The sequence below is a fragment of the Pelodiscus sinensis genome, chromosome 3 (assembly GCF_049634645.1).
Source record: "Pelodiscus sinensis isolate JC-2024 chromosome 3, ASM4963464v1, whole genome shotgun sequence".
In the NCBI taxonomy this organism is placed as follows: Eukaryota; Metazoa; Chordata; order Testudines; family Trionychidae; genus Pelodiscus; species Pelodiscus sinensis.
The window spans coordinates 74860099-74885662 of NC_134713.1; the positions used below are offsets into that span (position 1 = coordinate 74860099).

The 25564-nt window shown below is 42.1% G+C and overlaps 1 protein-coding gene across 5 annotated transcripts in view; it reads right to left on the bottom strand.

The window, feature by feature from the left end:
• POPDC1 (popeye domain cAMP effector 1) overlaps positions 1-22842 on the bottom strand; it is a 65699-nt gene extending 42857 nt beyond the window's left edge. The window contains exons 1-4 of one of the 5 annotated variants that reach the window (XM_075923943.1): positions 22648-22842; positions 21984-22285; positions 12972-13205; positions 9695-9819 (exon numbers count right to left, since the gene is read on the bottom strand). In XM_075923943.1, the coding sequence (XP_075780058.1) occupies positions 9695-9819; positions 12972-13194 (348 nt within the window). In that variant the 5' untranslated portion in view covers positions 13195-13205; positions 21984-22285; positions 22648-22842. Of the gene's footprint in view, positions 1-9694; positions 9820-12971; positions 13206-21983; positions 22540-22647 lie in introns of those variants that run through there. The other 4 variants (XM_075923941.1, XM_075923942.1, XM_075923945.1 and 1 more) reach the window with 4 other exon arrangements.
• Positions 22843-25564: the final 2722 nt, after the last annotated feature.

Genomic DNA, 25564 nt, shown 5'->3' on the forward strand with positions numbered 1-25564 from the left:
GGGAAGCCTGAGACTGGGACCAGAAGCCTCTCAGAAGCAGAGACTGGCATTAACTAGATGAGAAGAAAGAAACTAGGATACAAAAGGTAGAGGCAGAGACAGGGGCAGAAAGAGTCACAGAGGTGATGAGACACAAGGGGGTCAGGCTTCGGGAAAATAAGCAACAGGGTCTGTGTCCACTGCAGCACACACTGATCCAGAGCAGGGGTGGGCAAAAGGGTCTCAATGGGCTGGATCTGGCACATCAAGCAAGTTGATATAACTCGTGGAGGCCCTGCTGCTCCTTCCGCCCCCAGGCCAATCAGGACCTGGGGGCGGGGGAAAGTGCGCAGTCTTCTCCTCCCCTGCAAGGAGTGCAGAGTGCTTAAAAGCACCACACGCTCCTGGCAGAGTGGGAGACTGATTGGCCTGGGAGTGGGGAGAAGTGCATGAAGTCTCCTCCTGCCCTGCAAGGGATGCGGTGCTTCTAAGCACCACGTGCTCCTTGCAGGACAGATGCAGGGTGAGAGGAGACTTCATGCGCTCCCCCTCTCCCCCAAGCCCTGATTGGACTGGGGTGGAGGGAGGGAGGACCATGCAAAGTTTCCTCCCACCCTGCAAGGGACTCAGCACTTAAAGTCAATCACCAGCTCCTGCTTCAAACATTTCTGAAGTGGCCCCCGGTCAAAAATTATTGCCCACCCCTGCCCCAGAGTCTGGAAGGGAACCCAAAATCCTCAAGTCTTCAAGTATCTTTGAAGCTCACTAGGAAGGTGAAGGACTAGTCAACTATCCGATAAGCAAATGCTTATCAGATAGTCAATAGGCTTGTTGATTAGTTACTTCCCTTCCCACATCCCACTTGCTGCCTCTATCAGAAAGAGGCAGCAAAGTGTGGGGGGAAGAAGTGGGGGTACTTCAAAGCAGCAGCTCTACATGGAGCCAGCTCCATGCAGCACTGCCACTTTGAAACGCCACATACAGCCCTTGGTGTCCCCAGGCTGCACACAGCATTTCAAAGCGGCAGTGCTGTGTGGAGCCTGGGATCAGCTGGGGACTCCCCCAGCTGACCCCGGGCTCTGTGCAGCACTGCCGCTTTGAAACACCACATGGAGCCTGGGGAGGGGCTCCCCATGGCATTTCAAAGTAGCAGTACCATATGGAGCCCAGAGTCAGAGGCGAAGTGCCCAGCTGACCCCGGGCTCCACATGGTGCTTTGGCCTTTAAAGTTTAGCAACATCCCTAGAGCTGTGTCTACACTTCAAAGGCAGAGGTGCTTTATCGACTAAATAAATAGTTGATGCAAAATGCATTACCTATTTGATTAGTCAATTATTCACAATTTAACATTCCTAAAATTCACTAGCAAAGTCTCCCATCCCCCTTCTACTGCTAGTCGCTATAGGGGATAACAATCTAGTCCTGTTAATAGTTATTCTGTTAGATCCACCACCCAAAATTCTGCTACTTGAGCTATCAGTTCCAAACCTGCTAATGATCCATGTGGGTGGCAATATACTACCACATGAAAGAACTTCTACTTTTCAATTTGCTTTTTAGAAATATCTAGAAAATTATACACAAAAACCACATTAAAAGATGTACAGTAAAGCACTCAAAACTTAGGAAAGGCCAGAATTAATGTTGTCTGTGCATAATCATAATGGGCCATCAATCACAGAATTCCCAAGCGTTGCTAATAACTGGATATAGGTTCTCTGCAAGGTTATATGGACTGATTGAAATGGTAATATCTTCTCCAGGCAGTCCCTCCTTTGTGTCAGCAATTCTCAACTTAATGCTGAGCATCTCCCTGAACGCGATCTTACCAGTTCACAGATAGGGTCAAATTTTATTCTTAGATGTGTGTTTACAGCCACCATAGACTGACCTAGGAATTACACAAATCTAGACTCTTTGTGCCTATGCATTAAAATACACCCTCTAATAACCTGATGAGGGGTGTTGGAATGTAAAGACTCAGGCAAGATTAACAATAAAGTTGTTAGCATTCAATCTACAGTAACTGTGTGTGTATGAGTCTGAGGTTTTGAATTCCCCGGGCCCTTCTACATATTGTAGTTCTTAACAACTAAAAAGGGCTTATGTGCAGACATTGCAACATTTCAATTTAAAAATACATGGGAAGGAGAAGTATGCTAAGGATCATAATGGGTCATCAATCACAGAATTCCCAAGCGCTACTAATATCTGCATAGACATTCCATGCAAGGTTAGATGGACTGATTGAAACTGACATATCTTCTCCAGGCAGTCCCTCCTTTGTGTCAGCAATTCTCAACTTAATGCTGAGCGTCTCCCTGAATGTGATCTTACCAGTTCACAGATAGGGTCAAATTTTATTCTTAGATGTGTGTATACAGCCGCCCTGGACTGACCTGGGAATGACACAAATTGAAGGCAAAATTGGCTGAAAGAAAAGAAAAAAGTGTAAAGATTTTGTGATCTAAAATATGTAGATGTCTTTAAGAAGAAAGCAGACATAACTGAAGTGCTGCCTTTAAAATGAATGATCGGGTGGCAGTTATTATTCTGCTTTCTATTCTCCCTCTCAAAGCAGTGTTCACCCTAACCTAAGTAAGCTGTGTTGTTGACTGCTTCTGCTGTTGTCATTGCGGGCCATTTTCCAAAAGAGACATATGGGGAGGTGTAAGACTGCAAGTTTTGCTCGGTGATAGATGAAGAGTCCTGGAGTACGGCCAGAGCCTCAAGCCAGAGTGCTGCAGAAGCTAAGAATCTTTTAGCCTCTGAATTAGGGCAAAGCTCTAAAAAGAACCACAGCAGTAAAACCCTAGTAAGCCAGAACCACAGAATTCATATTTTGGTCAGGAAAGAACCCATTGCTTTTGCCACACCCTGCATATAATGAAATAAAATATTTAACTGAAAAGATCTATCAATTATTCATTCTGCAAGATTGCTGGATTTTTAATTGTTTTTCCATCCTTTCTAGGTTATGTGATTTGTGAGGCTGAGTAAATAAAAATGACTGAGCAGCGGTCAATACTTGCAGAGAGTAGAAAAAGTTTTTTGAATGAGATTCTCTCTCTTCTTTGCTACCTTTGCACATTATGTTTAAAAACCACCAATTTTCAAGTTCATAGTAAAAACAAAATTACATTCATAGCAACTAGAAAGAGAGGAGTAAGTAGCAGATGTTGCATATACAAGAAGGTTGTGCTCATCATGTATACTGATGCATATACATTGTCTGGCATGCATCTTCTTGTTTCCATTTAATTGTACACTATTTTTAAAATGCATGTGATGGATGTGTTTATGATGTTGCAAGGTAGACCGAGTCTGGTTTTCAGAGGCACTGAGCAATCACAGCCCCCACTGACTTCAACTGCAGCTAGTGGCAGTGATCCCTGTGCATCTGTGCGGATGATAAGGACAGATTCCAATGCTGCCCAGTTGATTAGCAGAGAGCCCTCGGTTAGGCTTGTGTTTCTCCCGGTGGTGCATATTTGCATGTCTTAGTGCACATAACAAAATTTATTCCACACATGCACAGAAGAGAGTAGAGGGAACATTGGTTAGTGGTACACAACATTTGTGGGGAAAAGAATCAGAGCCTTAAGGTTCAATTCTTCATTGTGCATTGCCCCTTTTCACTCACCAGGCTAGCAAAAAGGGGCAAGTAAGTTCATTCTGCAGGAAATTACTCTTTCTACTTGGGGCTCCTTATGTAAGTTGCAGAGTCAACTCCATCAGCTCTGTACCACCTCTTTGGCAGCTCTAAGGACAGGTGAAGCAGATGGGGCCTGGCAAGTGTGGATCCCCCAGAGGGATCACCGCAGCACAGGCATCACTTAAGCATTATGGACAGCTGCCTCCACCACACCATGCCCTACAATCCCTTTGACCCACTATCAGTACAGCAGTGCATTTACCCCACTATTAGCAAATATGCCCCAAGGAGAAAAATACATTTTACTCCAGATTCACTCCTGATTTAATTATACTGATTTCCATGGAGTTGGACCAAAGGTGAATTTGACTCCATGTATTCTATTCTCTCTTGCTTCCCCCCCCCCCAATCTCACTCTTCCCTCCCCATTTTTGCCATTTCCAGAAATACAAAAAACAAACAATGCTGCAAAAACAAAATATGTAGATATTAAAAAGATATTTGTAATGTTTTCTATAGGCTCCTATACCATTAGAGCACTAGGTCCCATATGTTTTTCAATATGACTTCGGTGTTTTGGGAAGTTTAGCCCATTAGATTGAGACATCAGAGTCCACATAAAATGCTAGTGTGACTATGGGCTCTCCCTACAAAGTGACAGCAAACATCCATAGCTGCTGTTTAGGACTCTTCAAAGTTTGCTCTTGCCAGGTTGCAACTCAACCCTGCATGCTCCCTACCAAGATCCTACTCATGGGCAGCAGGTATCAGAAGTAATGGGAGACTGAGCCTTCCAAAAAGCCTGGCGTGGCCACACCCATGTTCCACCCCCAAACTCCCTGCTGACTGCTTCCAATCCCACTTTTCCAATGGGGCTGTGGACAGGACTCAGGAAGGCTGGGACCATGCTGCCTGCCTACCACTGGGGCCAGAGGTTGCAGGTGCTACAATATTAAGGCGAGCAATTGGCTAATTGTGTAGTCGATAACATTTGTATTGACTACATGATTAGTCAGTAAGAGAAGCATAAGTCCCGACTAGTGCTGGGTCCAGGAGCTACCCCCACTGCGGCTCTGCAGTTTAAATGTAGTAAATGTCTCTTACCTCATTTAAAATGCAGACCCACAGTGGTGCCGGACCCAGTGCAAGCCAGGACTGTTCAGTCTCAGCTCATGCCGGGTCCGGGAGCTACTCACATCTGGCTCTTACTACATTTAAAATGCAGAGCTGCAGAGGAGTAGCTCCTGGACCCAGAGCAAGCTGCTTCTGCCAGATCCAGTAGCCCCTGCTTCCCATCTGGCTGTCTCTGATAGAGGCAGCAGCACAAGAGGTGGGGAAGGATACAGGATTTTAAGCTGGCTCCCCCCAGCACTGGCTCCTGCTTCCCCATCCCTCTCCCATCCCCACTCCACTGCCTCTGATATAGAGGCGGGGGGCAGGAATGCGAGTATTTGACTACTCGTCTAGTCACTTATATCCCTATGCAATACCTATCTAGGACTGGGGGCAGAGATCAGAAGCCGTGGTGGATATTCTTTAAGCTATTCTAGCAAGGGAGGGGCAGATAGGGTAGGGCTTCAAGCAGAAGGGGAAGACCCAGGGGCTAGCTTTCCCACACTCTGCCCACGGTCCTGCTGAATTATACATTCAGACACTGTTTTTGAATTAAATTATGAAAGTTAAAGTTTTTACTGCTATTTCAACCCTAGCTCTTTGCATACATAGGGTTAGGGTTACGGTTAGGCAAAAAGGTCTTTTGTTACTTTATCATATACTACAGTGGTTCTCCATGTTTTCAATATCAGGATCTATCACCCTCCCCCAAATACCCTCACTGATCTAACAGAGGAAGAGCAAGAGGGTCATGATGTGTTGGTGACAATTCTGGGTGTCATGACATCCATGTTGGGAACTTATAACATAATACATATGAAAAATATTTTGTATAGCTGCATAGAAATGGTGATGGGTGTAGCGTAGCAGACAGCTTTGTACCACCTTTTTGGCAGCTCTAAGGATAGGTAAAGCAGACAGGGCTTTATAGCCAGAGATGCAGTTTCATCACAGTATATCATATCATATCATATCATATCATATAGACCATGTATGTACAGAACAATAAAGAAAAATAATAGTGTAAGCCTCTCAGGCAGAACAATAAGAAACTATTTGCCCACTCCCTTTTAATTGAAAGATTTTAAAAGGCAATGGGCAATTTGCAAATTATTGACAGGCCCCAAACTTATTGAAGGCAAGAATTAGGTCACTGAACATGGCTCTTCTGCCACTCTGTCCCCCTTTTCTTGCTCAGTTTCAGGCCTCCTATATATCTGATAGAGAAGGGAGTAATATTTCAGTGATCGCTTTTTCCCCATCTGCAGGGTTTTCTTTGTGGATTTCCTATCCATCTGCAAGGCAGGGCGAGAGAAGTCACATGGACCAAAAGGTTATTTGTTATGAGAAGATCGCAAGAAGAACATTTAAGTCGTTTTCATATGGACACCTATAAAATTTCCATGTTTATAAAGAGCCAAAATGTACTATCAACATCCTCCATACTAGCACACGAGATACTTCTGGACAGCGTTTTCCTTAGGAATTGAAATGGAGGGGTGGGTGGGTGTTCAAATTTATAGAAGTGGTATCAGAGCCAATGAGGGTTAAGACGGTGAAGGTGATGGTGGGCTGTATGATAAATGCAAATTAGAGAACACTGGAAAATAGGTCTCTACTAGACAGACAAAATGTTGAGGTCTGAATTAGCTGTTATGACTTAAGAAAGATGTTGGAGTCATTATGAATGTTTCTCTGAAAATAGCCACTCAATGAGCAGTAGCAGTCAAAAAAGCTAATGGGATGTTAAGAACCATTAGGAAAGGGATAGGTAAGACAGAAAGCATCATAAAGCTGCAATATAAATACCATGGCATGCTCATATCTTGAATAGTGTTTGCAGTCAGGTCACCCCATCACCCGAAAATATATTTTAAATTAGAAAAGGTACAGAGAAGGGCTATTAAAATGATTAGGGGTCTGAAACAGGAGGCGAGATTAAAATGACTGGGATTTTTCAGCTTGGAAAAGAAGCAACTAAGCAGGGATATGATAGAGGTCTATAAAATCTTGATTGGTATGAAGAAAGTGAAGAAGGAAAGGTTACTTAAACCTTGTGTTATGTGAAGAACTAGGGGTCAGCCAATAAAAGTAATAAGCAGCAGATTAAATACAAGGAAGTATTTTTTACACAGCATGAAGTCAGCCCATTGAACTCTTTGGGGATACCGTGAATGCCAAAACTATAAAACAAGGTTTTAAAAAAATGAAACTGGATCCGTTCCTGCAGAACTTGGTTTCATTAACAAGTCTGACACCTTTAATCAAGATTTAAACAAAGACCTGATCTGAATGTGCCACTACATACCACACCCTAACGACATAAAAAGCAAAACACCGGGTACTTATAGTCCACTCTGTTAGCCTCATTTGGCACACTCTTTTTCACACAATATTTTTTCCTATTTTTTTCCTTATCTTTCCCTCCCCATCCCCTATTTCTCTGCTATTTATTTGTACCCTAGACCCCTTACTCCATTCATCTGAAGTGGGTTGTGCCCATATAAGCTCATACCACCATCTACATTTTTTGTTAGTCTCTAAGGTGCTGCAGAACTGTTTGTTGTTTTTTCAGTTACAGACTAACGCAGCTACCCCTCTGAGACTTTTAGGTCCATCAATGGTTATTAGCAGGGCTCGACAAATTATACAATCTACTCACCCGTGGTGAGTAGATTGTAACCCGGAAGAGCCGGGTTTGGGCGATCCGCGCATGCGCAGTTTGCCGGACAGCATGGCTGGCAAGCAGGGCTTGCCGCGGTTCGGCGAGCCCTGGTTATTAGCCAGGATGGGCAGGGATGCAACACCATGCTCTGAGTGAACCCGCTTCTGACCAATAGAGGCTAGAGACTAGATGATAGGGGATGGATCACTTGATCATTGCCTGTTCATTCCCTTTCCCTCTGAAGCACCTGGAACTGACCTCTGTCCGAAGACACGATACAGAGCTATGTGGATCTTTAGTCTGACTACTCTGATGTAAAATTATAACAAAAATGTTCATCTTGGGAGAGTTTCTGTAGTCAGAACCTCTCAAGATAACAACGATGTGAGACAACAATCTTGTCAAACAATGTATTTTAGAAATCTTGGTCTACTAGGACACATGTATTTATATAAGTTTCCCAGTCACAAATCTAGCATCCTGGAGCAAAGTCACTAAAACACAATCCAAAGAAATGTTCCTTTAGCATGCCCCTCACTTTTCCCTCCACCACATCCCACTGTTGTTCTCAGTCAATAGAAACTCAGGGTACATCTACACTGCACATTTATTTCAAAATAAGCTATTCTGGAATAGATATTTTGAAATAGCTTATTTTGAAATAGCACATCTACACTGCAGGGAAGACTCAAAATTAATCAAGGCAGGCTTCCCTAATGTAGACATGTTATCTCGATTTAGAGCTCCAGGTGACACTGGGGAGGAATAACTTAGCCCCTCACCAGGGCCGTTCTATTTCGAAATAGCAGCAGTGGAAGATCTCCACACGCCTTCTTTTGAAATAGCTATTTTGCAATAAGTGTTATTCCTCGTAGAATGAGCTTTACAGATTTCAGAATAAGCCGCCCGTTATTTCAAAATAACGGAATGACAGTGTAGACGTTCGTACAATTATTTCAAAATAATGCTAGTTATCTCTAAATAACAGTGCAGTATAGAGGCACCCTCAGAGTTCATAGGTGCTTTTGCATGAATTCACCTCCCAGAAGGTGTCAGAGGGGAAGGCAACTTGCTTGTTTCTCTAGCCGCTCACCACTTGCTCTGCCCACTGTTATTATTTGTGCCATTGTTCACTCCACTCTGTTCACGTAGGAATGTAAAAATCACGTTTAGCTAGTTAATCGATGAAATGTTAAGTTTACCTCTGTTTAATTGGTTAACTGGTTAAACTGGTGGGGAGGTGAAGCTTACTGGTTAGCTATTAACATCCCTAGTTGCAGATGTCCCCGCACCATAACTTTCTGCTCCCACTTGCCTCTGTGACCTCTGAAAATTGGTCTCTTGAGGTTTCAGCTCTCAGTGAAGAAACCTCATAGACTGTCTCTTCCACAGAAACACTATCCTTCACTGAGACTACCAGTGATTTCAGCTCTAGCAGTAACTTAAAAACAAAACACTTTTAATTCTGACTTTAAACAGTGGAGAGGGGCAGGTCAAATAGTACTTGTGATTCTTAGACAAACTCAAGTAGAACACCTGTTTCCACCCTTTGTCCCCACTGGGGTCTGATCTCAGAATCTCCTGTCCCCACTGAGGTTTGATATCAAAATGCTCTACTCAAACAGTGCAACCTGTCTCAATTGAAAGAGACAGTCTCAATAAGGACAGACTCAATAGAGTTTTGCTGCCCTTTACTCATACAATAAAGATAAAATGTTATCCTGACATTCAAATGTTTTGTAAACCAACACAAGCCAAAACGGATCACTTATGCAATGCAGCAGTGGAGCTAGTTGACAACTAGGGAGGTACTGGGGAAATTCAAGGGTGCACAACCCCCAAGGTGAGGTCTGGCAAACTCCCTGCTTCTGGGTCTTGGCTTAACTTTCCAAGAGCGCTTAGTTATGAAGGTCCAACTTGAGATAAGTTGACCTGATTTTCAGAAGTCTGGAGCATCTATCTCCTGAAAAATCCCCTTTGAAATGCTCTAATTGTGCATCCAAAAAGCCAGTAGTGGCTTTTGACATTTAAGTCCTTTTCATGTAGTTAAAATAAGCTGATGCCCAACCGAAAACAAGTTTAACATGGAAGCACTATATCAGACAAAAATGGACAAACTATCAGGCTAAAATCATGCTATTGGTAGCTGGTACCTGCTGGAGCTGATACCTGACTCACTCCAATAGAACAGAATTCAATGGGATGCTTGTCCAAGCACAGCACAAGACTAGTCTGTTCCTTGTACCCTACTGGACTCTGTAGCGATTATACTCTTTACATACCGGTCTTCTCTTGTACAGCAGATATATAAAATGCAAGAAGTTGACAACTAAGAACACTGAATTCCAGATCATTATATCCATGGCACAACGGTAGAATGTAGCCCAGACGATGAAAAGTACACATCCTGTCAAAAATAAAATGGTAAGTGAAATAATGCTGATCAATAATGTATAAAATATTTCTGCCAGATTATATATACTCTGCATTTTTTTGCTATAAATAATAGAGCCCTATGTTAGATTTCAGTAATTACATTCAGAAGTGATGCATTTCACAAGTTTCAATAGTTCGGTACTATAGATTTAGGTAAGCGTTAAGTATAACAGAGTTTACAAGAAGCATTTTAACTAAGAAAAAACAGCTACTTAATATAGATGGCATTCCACTGATTTGAGACAAAAAATGATAGGCTTTCATTTCTAGGTCTGCAGCCTGACAAACAAAATATAAATATGCACGCACTATTTACCTGGAGTGCTCTAAATTCCATTCACAGATATTTTGAGTTTTAAAAGAAACATCATAACATCTTATGGCAGAAAAAGAAATGAATCTGCCTCTCTGCTGTGAGTTATGGTATTGTTTAAGATATAATTTGTTAGTAAAATAAAACAACTGATGAGTATCTAGTACATATTTTCCCAAATACTAATTCCTCTACTCTGATTAGTGAGAACTGCTACACAAGATAAGATTCTAAATTATGCAGCTCTTACAGTATTACTCTTTCAAGTTACGCCATCTCATCTTGAAATATTCATACTCCATACATATTTGCCAGTTCAAAACTAAAACCCAAATCAGTGAACATGCAGAACACCTGTTGATTTCACTGATAAAAGGTCTTGAAAGATTGAAATTCCTTGCCATTAGAGAAGCTCATTTTGGTAAAATAGCTTTTTGTAAGTTTGAAGAGATATGGAACAATTACTGTAAAATCTTTAATACGCTCAACATAAAGATCTGGTAAATAAATAGATTCTTTCAAACACTGAACATGGGTCTATTTTTACAATAAGGTATTTCTTAAAAACACAGAGTCATGACTTTTCACAACATTTCCTCAGGGTCATGAAGACTTTGGTTCTACATACATTTCAATGGCATAGAAATAGTTCAGGAACCCTGTGAGGGTATGTCTACACTAGCCCTGTAGTTCGAACTAGGGTGGCTAATGTAGGCATTCAAACTTGCAAATGAAGCCTGGGATTTAAATATCCCGGGCTTCATTTGCATGTTCCTGGGTGGGCGCCATTTTTAAATCCCCTTAGTTCGAACTGACTGCCCGCGGCTACACGTGGCAGTCAGAAATTAATTCGAACTAAGTCCTTAGTTCGGATTAACTGTTACTCCTCCTGCAGTGAGGTGTAACAGTTAATCCGAACTAAGGACTTAGTTCGGATTAACTTCTGACTGCTGCGTGTAGCCGCGGGCAGTCAGTTCGAACTAAGGGGATTTAAAAATGGCGCCCACCCAGGAACATGCAAATGAAGCCCGGGATATTTAAATCCCAGGCTTCATTTGCAAGTTCGAATGCCTACATTAGCCACCCTAGTTCAAACTACGGGGCTAGTGTAGACATACCCTAAGTGATTTAGGTTATAAGACAAGGGTGGGGAACCTTTTTTGGGTCAGAGGCCATTGAACCACGGAAAAATCAGTCAGGGGCTGCACATGAGCAAGAAACAAAAAACCTACCCCTCACCAGCATAGTCTCCTCAATGCTGGGGGGAGCTCCGAGCCACAGGGCTGGATCCAGGCAAGGTGGGGGCTGAATCCAGCCTCCATGACTTAGGTTCCCCACCCCTGTTATAAGACTTTAAAAATATATGAGTATGAGGCTTTGTGCCCCACCAGATTGAAAGGAGCTTCCTCGGAACATCTGCAAAACTAACTCATTATCCTTCTTCTAATTACTCCTTAAAATTCATATTTTTTCATGAAGACTGCAAAACACATGATAATTATTAGCATCTGGTATGCTAAAACTGCTGCCTATCAAGCTGGCTAATATTGTTTCATTCTTTCCTTGCATTCCCTTGTTTGTCTCCACCTGGTTTGAAATTTTTACAAGTGCACAACTGAGTATTACTCTGAGTAATTACACAGAGTGAACACTTCAGTAGCAAATGAAAGATGACAGGCAGGCTTAGGTTAGCTGGGAAGGGTCTTGAAAGTGACACATGGATTATGTTTGATGCAACAGAGAAGAAAAAGTATGGTCAAAGCAATGGACTGTGAAAATTATTTTTGCAGCATCATTTTGAATTGATATGAGTGGAGCAAGACTGTACTTGCCAAGTATCGAGAAGCAAGATAATAGCCTGGATGAGCATTTTAGATATGTGGATGGACAAGAAAGCCCATATCTTAGAAATGTTATGCAAAAGGAATCTGCAAGATTTAGGTACAGCCTGGAGGCAAAGACCTAGAGAGAGATCAAAGTTGGAGAGGATACCAACATTACAGGCCACAGGGACAGCCAGGATGGTTGTGTGATCTACAATGACCAAGTAACGGTGTGAGGGACAGAGAGATTAAGATTAAGAGATCTGTTTTAACAGTGTTCAATTTGAGCTGACAACTAGACGTCCACAAGAAAACATGTGCAATAATACATGTTCACACTTTGCTCCCATCGTGTATGATGTCATCTCAGAGGTCATATTTTAAGAAAAGCTGGGGCCAGTCACTATGTGAAGCTCTCCAAGGAAACCTTAGGAAAGATCAGTTATACCTGTAATATCTACTATATCAGTGATCTGTGGGTGCAAGAAAGTTATACTGTGGTAGGGTATAAATCTATCTGCTGTAATTGAGCTCTGCTTTCTTCATTTTCTCAAATTTTGGGGTTACTTTTTTTAATCCATACTTTGTTCAAGCATAGATTTCCTTTTCTGAAGAGTTAGGAGAGAGTGCAGAAAAAAAAAAACAGATAAAGAAAGGGAAAACAAAATACAATAAAGCCCACACTACACAAACAAACCCTATTCCTCCACACGTAATCATTTGTTTCAGCAATTGCACAGGTGCTCAAAATTCTCTAAACAGTTTTTGTAGTGCTAAGAAACTGGGTCAGTATAACCTGCAATGTCAAAATGTTTGACTGAGCCCCAAATCATGCTAAAGCATCTCCAACAAAATAAAGCAACTAAATATGATGGAATACCACCCACCACCAGAAAACAAACAAGCCTAGGATAATTATTTCTATTGGTCAGTAAATGGAATTTCAGCCGCATTAAAGTTGTAACAAGTAAATTTTGTTTGGCTTACCTATAGTAAGCAAACCTCGCAGGAAAATCATATGGAAATTCAGAGTGGTTGGAATAACCAATCCAATTGCAAAACAAATATTTGCCACATGAAAAACCAGATGATGAATCTCTTTCCAGTTTTCACACGCAGTCTCATTGACAGGTGGAAGGGTGGCATTTTTTAAATCTGGTATAAAACCTAATGGGGTCATGGTGAACGAAAGTATTTCTGTGGTATTCATCTTGCAGAACACTATAAAAAATCCAAAAGAGGCATTAAGAGTAACAAGCAGCAATACAACAGAAAAGCAATGATTTGTGCCATGAGATTAAAGGGAATATGCCAGTGTTTCTTAAACTGAGGCAGTCGGAGGCGTGGCGCAGAGAACAGAATTCAAAATGGCCACCCTTAAAGGGGCAGGTAATTTTTTTTCCTCAATAACTTTTCCGCCAACCCTCCCCTTCCAAAAAAACTTTGTTTTGTTTTGCTCAACAAAAAATCCTTGATGTTCCTCATAAAAAAAAATTATTGTTTGGTGTTCCTTAGCCTCAAAAACTTTAAGAAACACTGGTATATGCTCTCCTTCATGTGCATACATATTTTTAATATTAATATTAACATAAAATTCTATACACACTTCAAAAGTTAAACTAAGTCCAAACGCATGAAAACATTTTATGGTCACATTAGGTGAAGACTAAATGCTCAAAGAACGGATAAAGGTCAATGTTTTGACAGACAGCACACACAGTATATTATAAAATACAGGCCCAGTGACTTTCATAAGACTGAGAGGGTACAGGGGTCCACCCATGCTGAGCAACTTGCAAGAACTGCACCATAATGGTATCTTCTGCTGCTTGTTAACTGATCCTTATGACCATTCATGCATACTACTTCTGCATCAGAGGATACATGTGCATACCAAGATCAATGTATTGCTTTGGTACCTGTACAATAGCAAAGCTAAATATAAATTCAGAGGAATCTGATATCATAAGCTGTTATTAAAGAAAACTTGCAACAACAATAAAGATTTAGGTCTTTTAATTCTTTTTCACAATGTATAAGGTTGTTCTGAAAGGTCTTTCTTTCTTTCTTTCTTTCTTTCTTAGGAGTAAAGAGAAATTATTTGTACGGTAAAAAACAAAACAAGAAACCCCACATATCTGATTTTTCCCAGTTTTGAGACTGATCTCCAGGGAATCCTAGTATGTATGTTGTAAACTGTCACTCCATACGAGTGTTGGGAGTAGGGGGAACCAACTCTTTCCCTTCTCAGTTGATCAGGTTTCACTTGCTTGGCATCTCTGATAACATAAATAATCTAGCTCTCCAGTCATCCATGGATTTTTTTTTTAGGAAAAATGAGGCAGAAAGAACTTTCTAACATAAAACAGATTCATAGATTCCAAGGCCAGAACAGACCCTGTAATCTTACCTCCTGTATTACACAAGTCACAGACCTTTCCAAAACAAATTATTAGAACATATAGTTTAGAGAAAACAACCAATTTTGATTTTAAAATTGCCAGTGAAGGAGAATGTACCATGAACCTTGGTAAATTCTTCTTGCAATTAATAACCCTCATAGTTTCCTTTAGGCCTTTTTCATACAACAAAAAGAAGCAATAGTTTGTTTCCTCAGCCAATATCAATCCAAAACTGTAAAATAAATCAGGTTAAATAGGTAAATAAAAAGGAAATTGGGAGTTTTCAAGATACTACCTTCAAAACCTATTGCAGACAGTCTTTCTTCATCAAGCCTGGAATGTCAGAGTAATTGGATATACAATCCTAAGAACAAAGACTAATTTTCCAGTTGAAGAAACTTATTTATTTCATATTAAACGAAAGTAAAGTAATCTTGTTTTCAGCTAAGTATTTAGGACCTTGACAGGTTTCAATATAAAAGGTTGTGTTTGATTCCCATTAATGAACTACATGTTTGTATCAGTGACTGAACATTCTTTTCATGTTACACATTATGGAGTATTCACTGTAACAAATCATGTACAGACATTCCTTCTCTCTTTCACAGAGTAAGGAATGTATCAATAGTGGGGAGAGTGTAACACTTTGGTTATTTTTATCAAAAAATACCATGTGCGCTATTTTATAAAATGTATGTTGTATTTACCTATTTTGGAGGTGTGTCAGTTTGATTCAGCATTGTTCAGTCTCTCATATTTTATTTACACTTCCAATTGATACTCTTAGAATTGCTCCAATAATATATAACAGATTTCTCTAGCATTAAAAAAGTAATTTAAGCAATTTTTAAAAAACCCTGTTTCTGACGAGTTACATTAAAACCTTTTTTTGTAGTTCCAAACTTCCATTTAAATACCTTGATCCTGCTATCCTGACCTAGATAAACTTGCTATTTAGCTCAAAGGACAGACACATGAATACAGACTGTAGGATCATTCCCTTGTGTGGGGAAAAAATATAGTATTAGATAAAAGGCATATTCTTTGAACACGACATATTTACTTAAAAGGTTATATTATTCTCTAATTGAATAAACACAGATCTGGGACTGTTTTTTTTTATTATGGAATTTCTCCCCCACTACCACCACCCCAAGTTACATACTTTAATAAAAAAAGATGAACTAAAACATCTGTCAATCCATAAATTCATATTATAAACATTATTAAATATTTTATTATATATTAGTGCCCAGAGGACTCTACTGAGATCATTAACACATTGCGCTTCAGTCTTGCCAACATTTATGCATATGCTTAATTAAACTCACATGAGTAGACTCACTGAAGTCAATGAGCCTGCTCACATAAAGTATGTTTGCAGCACTGGAGCCATAAACATTTTTTATATATAAAAAATGTTAGTGAATTGCCAGGGATGCATAATTCTCAGTCTTGTCCCAGGACAGATATAATGAGCAGTGACAGCATAAGCTTCCCCATGTTGCCCGCTTAGTGTCCCACAACCCTCTTTCTGAACGGGTCATTTATAAAGGCCATTTAAAAAGAGTACTAAGCAGTGTTTCCTGTAAGCTGAGCCATTTGGGAGGCCAACCAGGAGAGAGTCAAATGCCATTCAGCCAATCAGCAGAGTGCACCACCCAGCAGCATGTATTTCTGCTGGTAGTGCACATCTGCATGTGCCTCGGTGCACATAAAATTTATTCTGCAGATGAATGGGAAATTCAGGGGGAACATTGGCACTAAATCTCCTTAAAAAACAACAAATAGTCTGTACAGGAAAAAACAACAAATGGTCTGGTAGCACTTTATAGACTAACAAAACATGTAGATACTATCTACATGTTTCTTTAGTCTATAAAGTACTACCAGACTATTTGTTGTTTTTTCCTGTACAGACTAACTTGGCTACCCCCGGAGCTTCTAAATCTCCTTAGACAGTCATTTATTGGCTTCTTGCGAAGACTGCTGCTAACCAGAGTACTAATTAATGCAGTAAATAGCTATTTTTTTTTAAGCAAGTAACTGATCTGAGACAATTAAATTCACATATTGAGCTAGTTAGATACCTATATAATTTTGGTATCATGAGCTTTTGTGGGCACAGCCCACTTCTTCAGATGACTAGACGAAAGTTCATGATACCATCTACATGTTTTGTTAGTATATAAAGTCCTACCAGACCATTTGTTGTTTTTTAAGTTTATCCTGTATAGACTAACTCGGCTACCCCCTGAAGCTGCTATATAATTTTGATCATGATCCAGCTGGGTCAAAATTGGAAAAGTTACCTTATTTGTATTCCATTACCTGTCCATTGGGCCTTCCAGCTCCTAGGTTTGTTTGATTTTTGAAATAGAATAAATAAGTGTTTTTATATAGTTTTGTTGGGAAGAAAACTTTATCTTACTCTTTTTAAACTTCTTGCTCCAAAAGATCTGCAGCCTTATTAGCCTACTCTGCTATATGGAATATGCCAATCTCACTGCTCAGAGGATAGAGACAGCATAAAGTCAGATCCCACCAAAGTCTAGCTGTCATTATGGAGACAAAGTGACTGACACGTTACATCAACAGCTGAAAACTCAGTGGCCTCAAGGGCATCTGCTCATTCCTCAACACTTGAAAATCCAGTTTACCTATTAAGGTGCTATGATGGGGTGTCCATTAAGGATGTTAAGAAATAGGTAACTGGGTAATTGTATAGTTGATTATACAAATTGTATCAACTGCATGATTAAGGGTAGATGCTCTGTCCCGGCTTGAGGAGCTACTCCGCTGTGGTCGTGCAGTTTAAATGTAGTAGTCGACTACTCAACTAGTCACTTAAATCCCCTACATCCATCTCATACAACTCCTGAGCCGATTAAGATGGCCCAGGAAGAGGGATTAATTAATCTCAGATGTTGCACCTTGAGGGAAACCAGGAATTAATAAAGCCTAATGGCAAGTGATAGGGTTGCCAGATGGTTTCAACAAAAATACTGGACACACTTGACATTTTATCATGATCTACATTACATCTTATTTAGAAAATACCAGACATTTATATTTTCTCAATTTGTTTCCCGAACAGAAAGCTCAAATACTGGACTGTCTGGTTCAAAACCGGACACCTGGCAACCCTACAACTGAAACATAACTGGGATAGAATTATAAAGCCATGAAATGGAAGCAGGAAGGCTACAGTCACATACTTCCTAGAGGGAAAGGGAGTGGGATGGGAACAAAAAGGAAATCCAAGAAAAGGAATAAGCCCTGGCTTCTTGCTGTGGACTAGGGAGTTTTACAAGAGGCCTAGAGAGGTGAAGTAGCTACAGGAGGACTGGCAGATACTCCAGCAGTAAACACATAGGCTATGTCTACACTGCAGGGTTTTTGCGCTGTTTTTGCACAAAAACCCACAGAGCGTCCATACCTCCAGTGCATTTTTGCACAAGAAAATCTACAGTCAATGAACAGAACAAAGGTCTTTTTGCGGTGTAGGTATACCTCCTTCTATGAGGCATAACTCCTTTTTGTGCAAGGGTTCTGTGAATGGCCATCAGAGCTTTCTGGTGCAAGAGTAACTATGCAGTGTGGATGCTCCCTTGCGCAAAAGCACATCGCTTTTGTGATGTGCTTTTGCGGTGTGGACGCGCTTTTGCACAAGAAGTTTTTGCGGAAGATCTCTTCCACAAAAAACTTCTTGCACAAAAACCCTGCAGTGTAGACAAAGCCATAGACAGACATGGAGACAAAGTAGGAAAAAGCCCAGGGAAACAGCTAATGAGGCTAAACAGACATGGTCAGGTAGTCAGAAGGTCACTATAATGGAATCCAGAGCAACAGGTGGACCCAAATCTCTCTACCAGCATGCACTGGCAAAGTGGCACTCAGAAACAGAAGATTGCCAGAGATGACACATGGACAGCTTCTCTGATGGGACTTTGTTACACTGGAAGGGGAAAGACTATAAAGTGACTGAGGTGGAGGGCCAAGTCATGAAGAGACAGCATCCTGGGTTGTAAGAGTATTGGGAGAAAGGCAAAGGGCGATAACTGATAGCAAAGGGCATGAGCTGACCTGATAGCTAAATCCCAGATCTAGAGAGGTACACATATGGTCCCTGCAACACCTTCACAGGTGCCAAAATATGGATTGAGGAACTTAGCTGTCAGTCCAATTTTCCTTTTAAACTATTGCTCTCTAATTCTCTTAGTTTCAAGTTGACTTTATTACTGGCAAGCAAATGAGTGCTACTGACATGCTGGAAAGTAGATAACAGAAGGCTGCAAAACTTTTCTGATAAGCAGACTTCTAAATGACTCTAAAATAGATTTACCTATCTACAAAGTGACAGATTGTGTTTCTTGAACTTAAGCAAGACTGCCCAATTTCAACTGAAGATATTAAACCTAGGTATGCAATCTGGTCCAGGATATTTGTTTACAGTTAGTGATAGGAAATAAATTGTTAGACATTTTAAAACATATGTCTGTCTTCTGGTCCTGGTTCAGATCCTTCACTCCTAACTTGTTTATAATACAAACATGAAACATTCTATCCAAAGCATACATATGTAATTGTCTAATTATCATTTTCTCACCTTCAGTATTTCAAAATACAAAAATACAGAGTAAGTGGGAAGGTAAGGAGTACAGGACCAAACTTCCAGTACTTCTATTTCTAGCAAGGATGGGATCTTAGAAATCTCTTTGCCAAGGAAAAAGGCTAATTTTGCTGCTTCTTTTTTTTTTTTAAATAAAACAGAGATGGGGATTGTGCTGTCAGTCCAAGGGCAGCAGGGTACAGGCTATCAGATTTCATTTAATTATAGAAAAATGTGGATTTATGTTTAAGAGAATTGTGGTGGGTTTATCACGGAGAATTAGGATCCCTGTTTATAAGAAAGATTACTACAAAAGATTACTGAAATAGTGTAACGTGAAATGGAACACACTGCATCAACAAAATGTAATAAAAGATGTATTCTTTACAAAAGTCCCTCTAAAATTGATCTTGAAATAGAAGTTACAAAATCTGTTCTGAATGTGATATTTTGTATCTGGAAAAAATGACTAAACATTGTCAACTGAAATCTGACTCAAAGTTTAAATTTTGTACATGATGCACTGCTTGATACTTTTAAAAATTCCAGTAAACAATTTGAATTCAGTATTGTCTGAAAAGTGATCAGAATATCAATATGACTATTAAACCAACAAGAGTGAAGATACTTTGAACTGAAACATATAATCAACGTTTATTCTAGGATTATTTTACTAATATAACAGGAAGTTTCACAAACACATTAAGGGATACAACTTTAAAGCTATTTAGGCAACTAGATATGTGGCCCCTAACTGTCTCTATATGGAAATATTTGTTAACTTTGCACTGTGTAGTGTTCTAGATACATAGTATGTAAAAGGATATGGAAACGAGCAATTTTTTTGTAAACATATAATCTCTGAAAAATTCAGCAGTTACACATTTACATGTGTTACGGGGGGGAGGCGGTGGCTCCTACAAAGCTACCTCACCCCCACCCTCTGCTGCCTCTATACCAGAGGCAGAATGGGGGAGGAAGGCAGGTGGTTCTGTGTGGGGAGCCAGTCAGTTAACCATTTAAAGGTGTACACCAGGGGTGGCCCGTGACTATAGACGGATTCGGCTGCCGCCTTCAACGGGGCGCCCAATGATGATGTCACGGGGCACCTGGAGTGCCCGATGATGACGTCAGTCCATTAACGGCCCTGCAGGCAGAGGCGCCAATCGCGTGTTCCGCCTGAGGTGCCAGCTGCTGCAGCCCACCTCGGGCCGCTCCTGGTGTTCACTAACACACCCCTACTATTTACTAGGGATGTAAGCGACTAGTCGACTATCCGATAAGCAAAAGCTTATCAGATGGTTGATATGCTAGTTGACTAGTCACTCCCCCTCCCCCAGCTTTTACTGCCTCTATCAGAAAGAGGCAGCAAGGGGCAGGTAGAGAAAAGGGGATGCTGGGGGAGCCAGCTTAAATGACGGTTCTTCCCTTCCCTTCTCTCCTCCCCACCCCAGCTTCCCAGTCCCTGCTGGAGCTCTTGTACATTTCAAAGTGGGAGTGCTGTATGGAGCCTGGGGCCAACAGGGGAGGGGATTCCCACTCTGGCCCTAGGATCCAGGCAGTGTTTCAGTCTTTGAAACATACAAGAGTCCCTGCTGGGGCTCTTCTACATTTCAAAGCAGAAGTGCTGCATGAACCCTGCTGGAGCTGTTGTACATTTCAAAGGTGGAATCCCACAAAGCACTCCCACCTTTGAAATGTAGCAACAGCCGGGAGGGGTCTTGCTACATTTCAAAGCAGAAGCGCCCTTATCGACTAATTGAATACTTGATGGAAATTCCATCTACTATTCAATTAGTTGATTAATCTAATTTTAACATTCCTAGTATGTACTATGAAAATGCATCAATATTAAGTGAAATATTCTTAGTAAGTGTTCATAGTATCAGTCGTAATAGTAATGATGTATGCTGGGAATGGTGTTAACTGCAGATATTAATTTGTGTTATGGTTACACAACACACACATGCATGGAAAAGTTCTGCTAGGGGAAACAGCTACAAAAATAACAGAATCTGAATTTTAACTTACAATATGGAAAAAATATTTTTTTAAATCAGAGCAATTAACATTTGCATTTATAATAATGCAGTAATAAAATAATGTTATTTGTGAAGCACCCATCCGATGAAGGTACTCAGGATGCTGCTCAAAAGTTGTGCTCATGCACACTCCTCCCCTCTGGCATAACACTTTAAGACTAGGCATATTTAAAAGGGAAAAAAGCGGGGGGGGGGGGGGGAAAGGGGGAAGAGGAGGAGAAAATAGTATTTTCTTTACTGCTTATTCAAGCCTTTATGTTTAGGAGGGAACTATTAAAGTTGTTTAAAAGTGAGAAGAGATGAAGGGACTCAGGTTTCAAGGATGAGTGTGTTCTGCAACCTTAGGACCACTACAACAAAGGCATTGTTTTAGACTGACAAGCAATCCTACGGTGGAATCCCTCAAAGATGAGGTGTCCAAACATACTAAGGATTAGAAAGACCATAAGAACGGCCATCCTGGGTCAGACCAAAGACCCATCTAGCTCAGTATGCTGTCTGCCGACAGTGGCCAATACCAGATGCCCCCAGAAGGAGGGATCACAACAGGTAAACCTCATGTGATCCCTCCCCTGTCACCCACTTCCAGAGAAACAGAGTGTAGGGACACCATTCCTACTCATCCTGGCTAATAGCCATTGATGGATTATTCTGACTTTTCCTGTGAGGCTTAGCATACTAAGTTTTAATGACTCTTTTACAAGAATGGCAACCCTCTGAAACACAAAAATACCCATGCAACTGTAAGAAATGTGGTAATACTACACAAAGGTCTTGAGTACCTCTATTTGAAACAGCCCTTCATCAGACGAATTGAAATACGCTTCTATTGCGAAGATAAAACGTGTGACATAAGGTAAGTGAGGTTCCATTTGAGTACTGCTATCTTGCTTGCCTTTCAGTACAATTCATTCTGAAGCCGTTTCAGTAAGAGCTGACTTACCAAGAACTGCAACTTGCCCTCAGAAAAACATTTCAAAGTTTCTGAATCCTTGTTACGTGCAATTAACTATTTTTCTTTTTTGCCTTAAAAAAAAAATCACCACCTCGCTCAATTTAACGATCATTTAAGATCCGTGCATGAAGACAGCCGCGGAGGGGAGACTGCACTGAAGTTTGCTGGTTAGAGCCGAGAATGAGCACGACCTCCTGCGTTTTAAAGCTCTTCACCTTGCGCGGGGCATTTTCTCGACACTGCGCCTCAGGAGCGACGTTTCTCACGCTAGCACCGTAACTTCGTGGGTGCTTGTCAACGAGGAGAGAGCAAAAAAAGGCAGCTCGCTCGGGCTCCCGCTCCGCTGCTTCGGGCCCGGGACGACGCTCCGCGCGGGGCGGGTGCCGGGGGCGCAGCCCGCCCGGCCAGTGGAACCCGGCGGGAAGCGCAGCGCCCGGCTCTCCCTGCAGCGGGCGGGCACCCCGGGGACCGCGTCCGCCCCAGGCTCAGCACCTCCCGCCATTCTGACCCCCCTCCCAGGGCGGGGCTGCACCCAGTGGGACTGGCCCGGGCGCGTCTCCCCGGACACTTGCCCCGGGTGACTCCGGGGAAGCGGCGCCTCCAGCTCCGATTTCAGCCGCTGCCCCCGCAGGCAGCTGCCCCGCTCCCTTACCTGGCCCCTAGCAGGGTGCCCCAGCCGCTGTCGCTGAGAAACGGCGGCTGCTGCTGCCACCCCCGGCCGCTTGGACTGAACTAGGCAGGAGCCGACGGGGGCAGGCAGCGAGCGGACGCAGGGCGCAGGCGCTTCCCACGGGCACCAGCCGCTGCCCGGCGGCGGAGCAGCACTGAGCAGCGGCGGCGGCGGCAGCGGGGTAAGACGGACGGGTGGCAGGCGGGCCGCCAGGGGGCGGTGTCGCGGGACTGCTCCGCACGGCTCGCTTCGGCGCGCCGGGGGCTGAGAACGGTCCCGGCTCAGCCACGCCTGAGGTGCGGGAACAGGGGTACCCGGGGGGGGGGGGTGCGGCACCCGGCTTGCTTTGATTTCCACTGCCTTGGCATTCAGCACCTCCCCTCTACAAATTCTTCCTACGCCCCTGCCCCAGACCAGCCTCCCCCCAACCATCTCCGCGCTCCTTTTGAGTGACTCCTGTGCGGTAACGTCAATGCTTATTTTTAAGCATTTTTTCTAATTGTTATTTATTTTAATTTTACCGCCGGGAGAAAGTGTGAGAGGGGTCAAGCAATGGAGGGAGAGACAGACAGTAACTGTTTAATAACAAGATGTTGAGACTGTAAAAGTTGAAGCTTTATAAGCATCAAAACAAATGGTCAGCCTCATCCCCCCCCCGCCCCCCCCCCCGCCCAAATTGAATTAATAAATCAAATGCTAAGAAGTTCTCAAGCTGCATTTTTCTCACTTTGCCTATCTTGTAAATTGCAAGTATTACAAGATAGGCAAAGTGAGAAAAATGCAGCTTGAAAACTTCTCAGAAATATTTTTCGGTGGGTTGTGTGTGTGTCCAGTGAAATTAGAGAGACTAAGTGGGTGAGGTCATATCTTTTATTAGATGAGAAAGCTGGTCTCTCTCACCAACAGAAGTTGGTCCAATAAAAGAGATGACTTCATTTACCTTGTTTGTCTAATATTCTAACAGTGTTTCCAACCTTTTTTTTTATAAAGTACTACTTTTTCAACAACAAAAAAGTATCCCCAGTACTTACATTTTTCAGACACACAATTTTTGTCTACCCTTGCAACACATCTGTTTAAACTGAATCATAAAAAGAGTGTAAGAGTACAAAAATAATAAAGCACTGTAAAACAAAAATTCTGTTTTCTCCAAATTTCAGTTGTTGATGTACCACCCCTCCCCCCAGACTCCTCTCAAGTACCCCCAAGGGTACTCATACCACTGGTTGAGAAACACTTATTCTAGGACCAGCTGGGCTACAATACAGCATACAGTGAAATTGACATTCATCAATAAAACCTGGTCCTTCCAAGTCTATATCAGTGGAGTAGGCTGACTCCTGGTGGGCCCTGGTTTTGGTGGGTGGACAATGACAGGAGGGTGGGGCAGAGCCATCAGGGCCACCTCTCCCCACTTCCAGCACTCTGGTGAAGAAGAGTGCACCCCCATCTATACTGTCCCACCACTCAGCACTGCCACTGTAAAGTGGGATTGGGAGCTTGTCCCAATCTGCTCATTACTCCTTCCGGGGAGTAGGGTTTGGGTATGGGCCTTGTCTAGCTCCACCAGGGAAGAGAGGGTCAGGCCACTGGGGCTTGCACCGCTCTGCTCACCCAGTGCATCTGCTGAGGAATGGGGTCAAGGCATGGGGACTTGGACCACTTTGCCTGGCTGGCTCTCCTGCAAGCCCACATGACCCAATCCCGATACCCCACAAGACACCAGTAGGGCAGAGTGGGCAAATCCCCATGGCCGAACCCCCTCTTGCCAGCTGGAGCTGGGCAAGCCCCTGCACCCAACCCTGCTCTCTGGCAAGAGCACCAGACCAGTTGAGCAGGATAGGAGCAAAGCTCAGGTGTGTGTGGGCCTGGATAAGTGATTGGATAAGCTCAGGCCCACTCACGGCTACACCACTGATATATATAAAAATGTCTATTAGCTATACTGTACAGACAGCTGTTTCCCCAGCTAACTAGAGAGTGTTGTCTAAAACTGGTTTCCTTTGGTCTAGGAAAGTGCACCAGTTTAACTAAATTGGTTTAAAACCCACTACATAAACCAATGTAAAGCCTTACTATAGGCACATTTAAATTGATTTAACCCTAGTTTATGTTCATTAAAAATTATCGCCAGTGCAAGCTAAACTGATATAGGCACAGGAATTAATTTAGTTGAATTCATGCACTTTTCTAGTACAGAGAGCCTTTGGCTGTGTCTACATTGGCACGATCTTGCACAAAAGTGGCCGCTTTTGCACAAAAACATGTTGCCTGACTACACTGGCGGGGAGTTCTTGTGCAAGAACACTGACGTTCTAATGTGTGAAATCAGTGCTTCTTGCGCAAGAACTATGATGCTCCGGCTCAGGATAAGCCCTCTTGTGCAACTGTTCTTGCACAAGAGGCCAGTGTAGACAGGCAACATGAATTTCTTGCGCAAGAAAGCCCGATGGTTAAAATGGCCATCGGAGCTTTCTTGCACAACAGAGCGTCTACACTGGCATGCTCTTGCACAAAAGCACATGCCAGTGTAGATGCTCTCTTGCGCAAATACTTTAACACAAGAACTCTTGTGTTAGAGTATTTGCGCAAGATCATGCTAATGTAGACGAAGACTAAGAGTCTGTACCACTGCCTACTGATGAAACTTCTCTTGCATATCTCTTTAGCTATAAAAAAATGTGGAGCTCTCTAGCAAATAGTTTCTTCATTTCTAAAGCTAGTGGTCTGTGATAGAAAATGTGACCCCATAGTTAAAACAATTGATTTGGCTCTTTTTTTAAAACCTTTGCTGACCTGCTTTGTCATCTTTGATGGAGTCACATAAGGCCATAGGATTTCCTTATATGTGTGTACCAATTCTTCCATAATAAAAAAAACCCCAAATATTCTTACACTC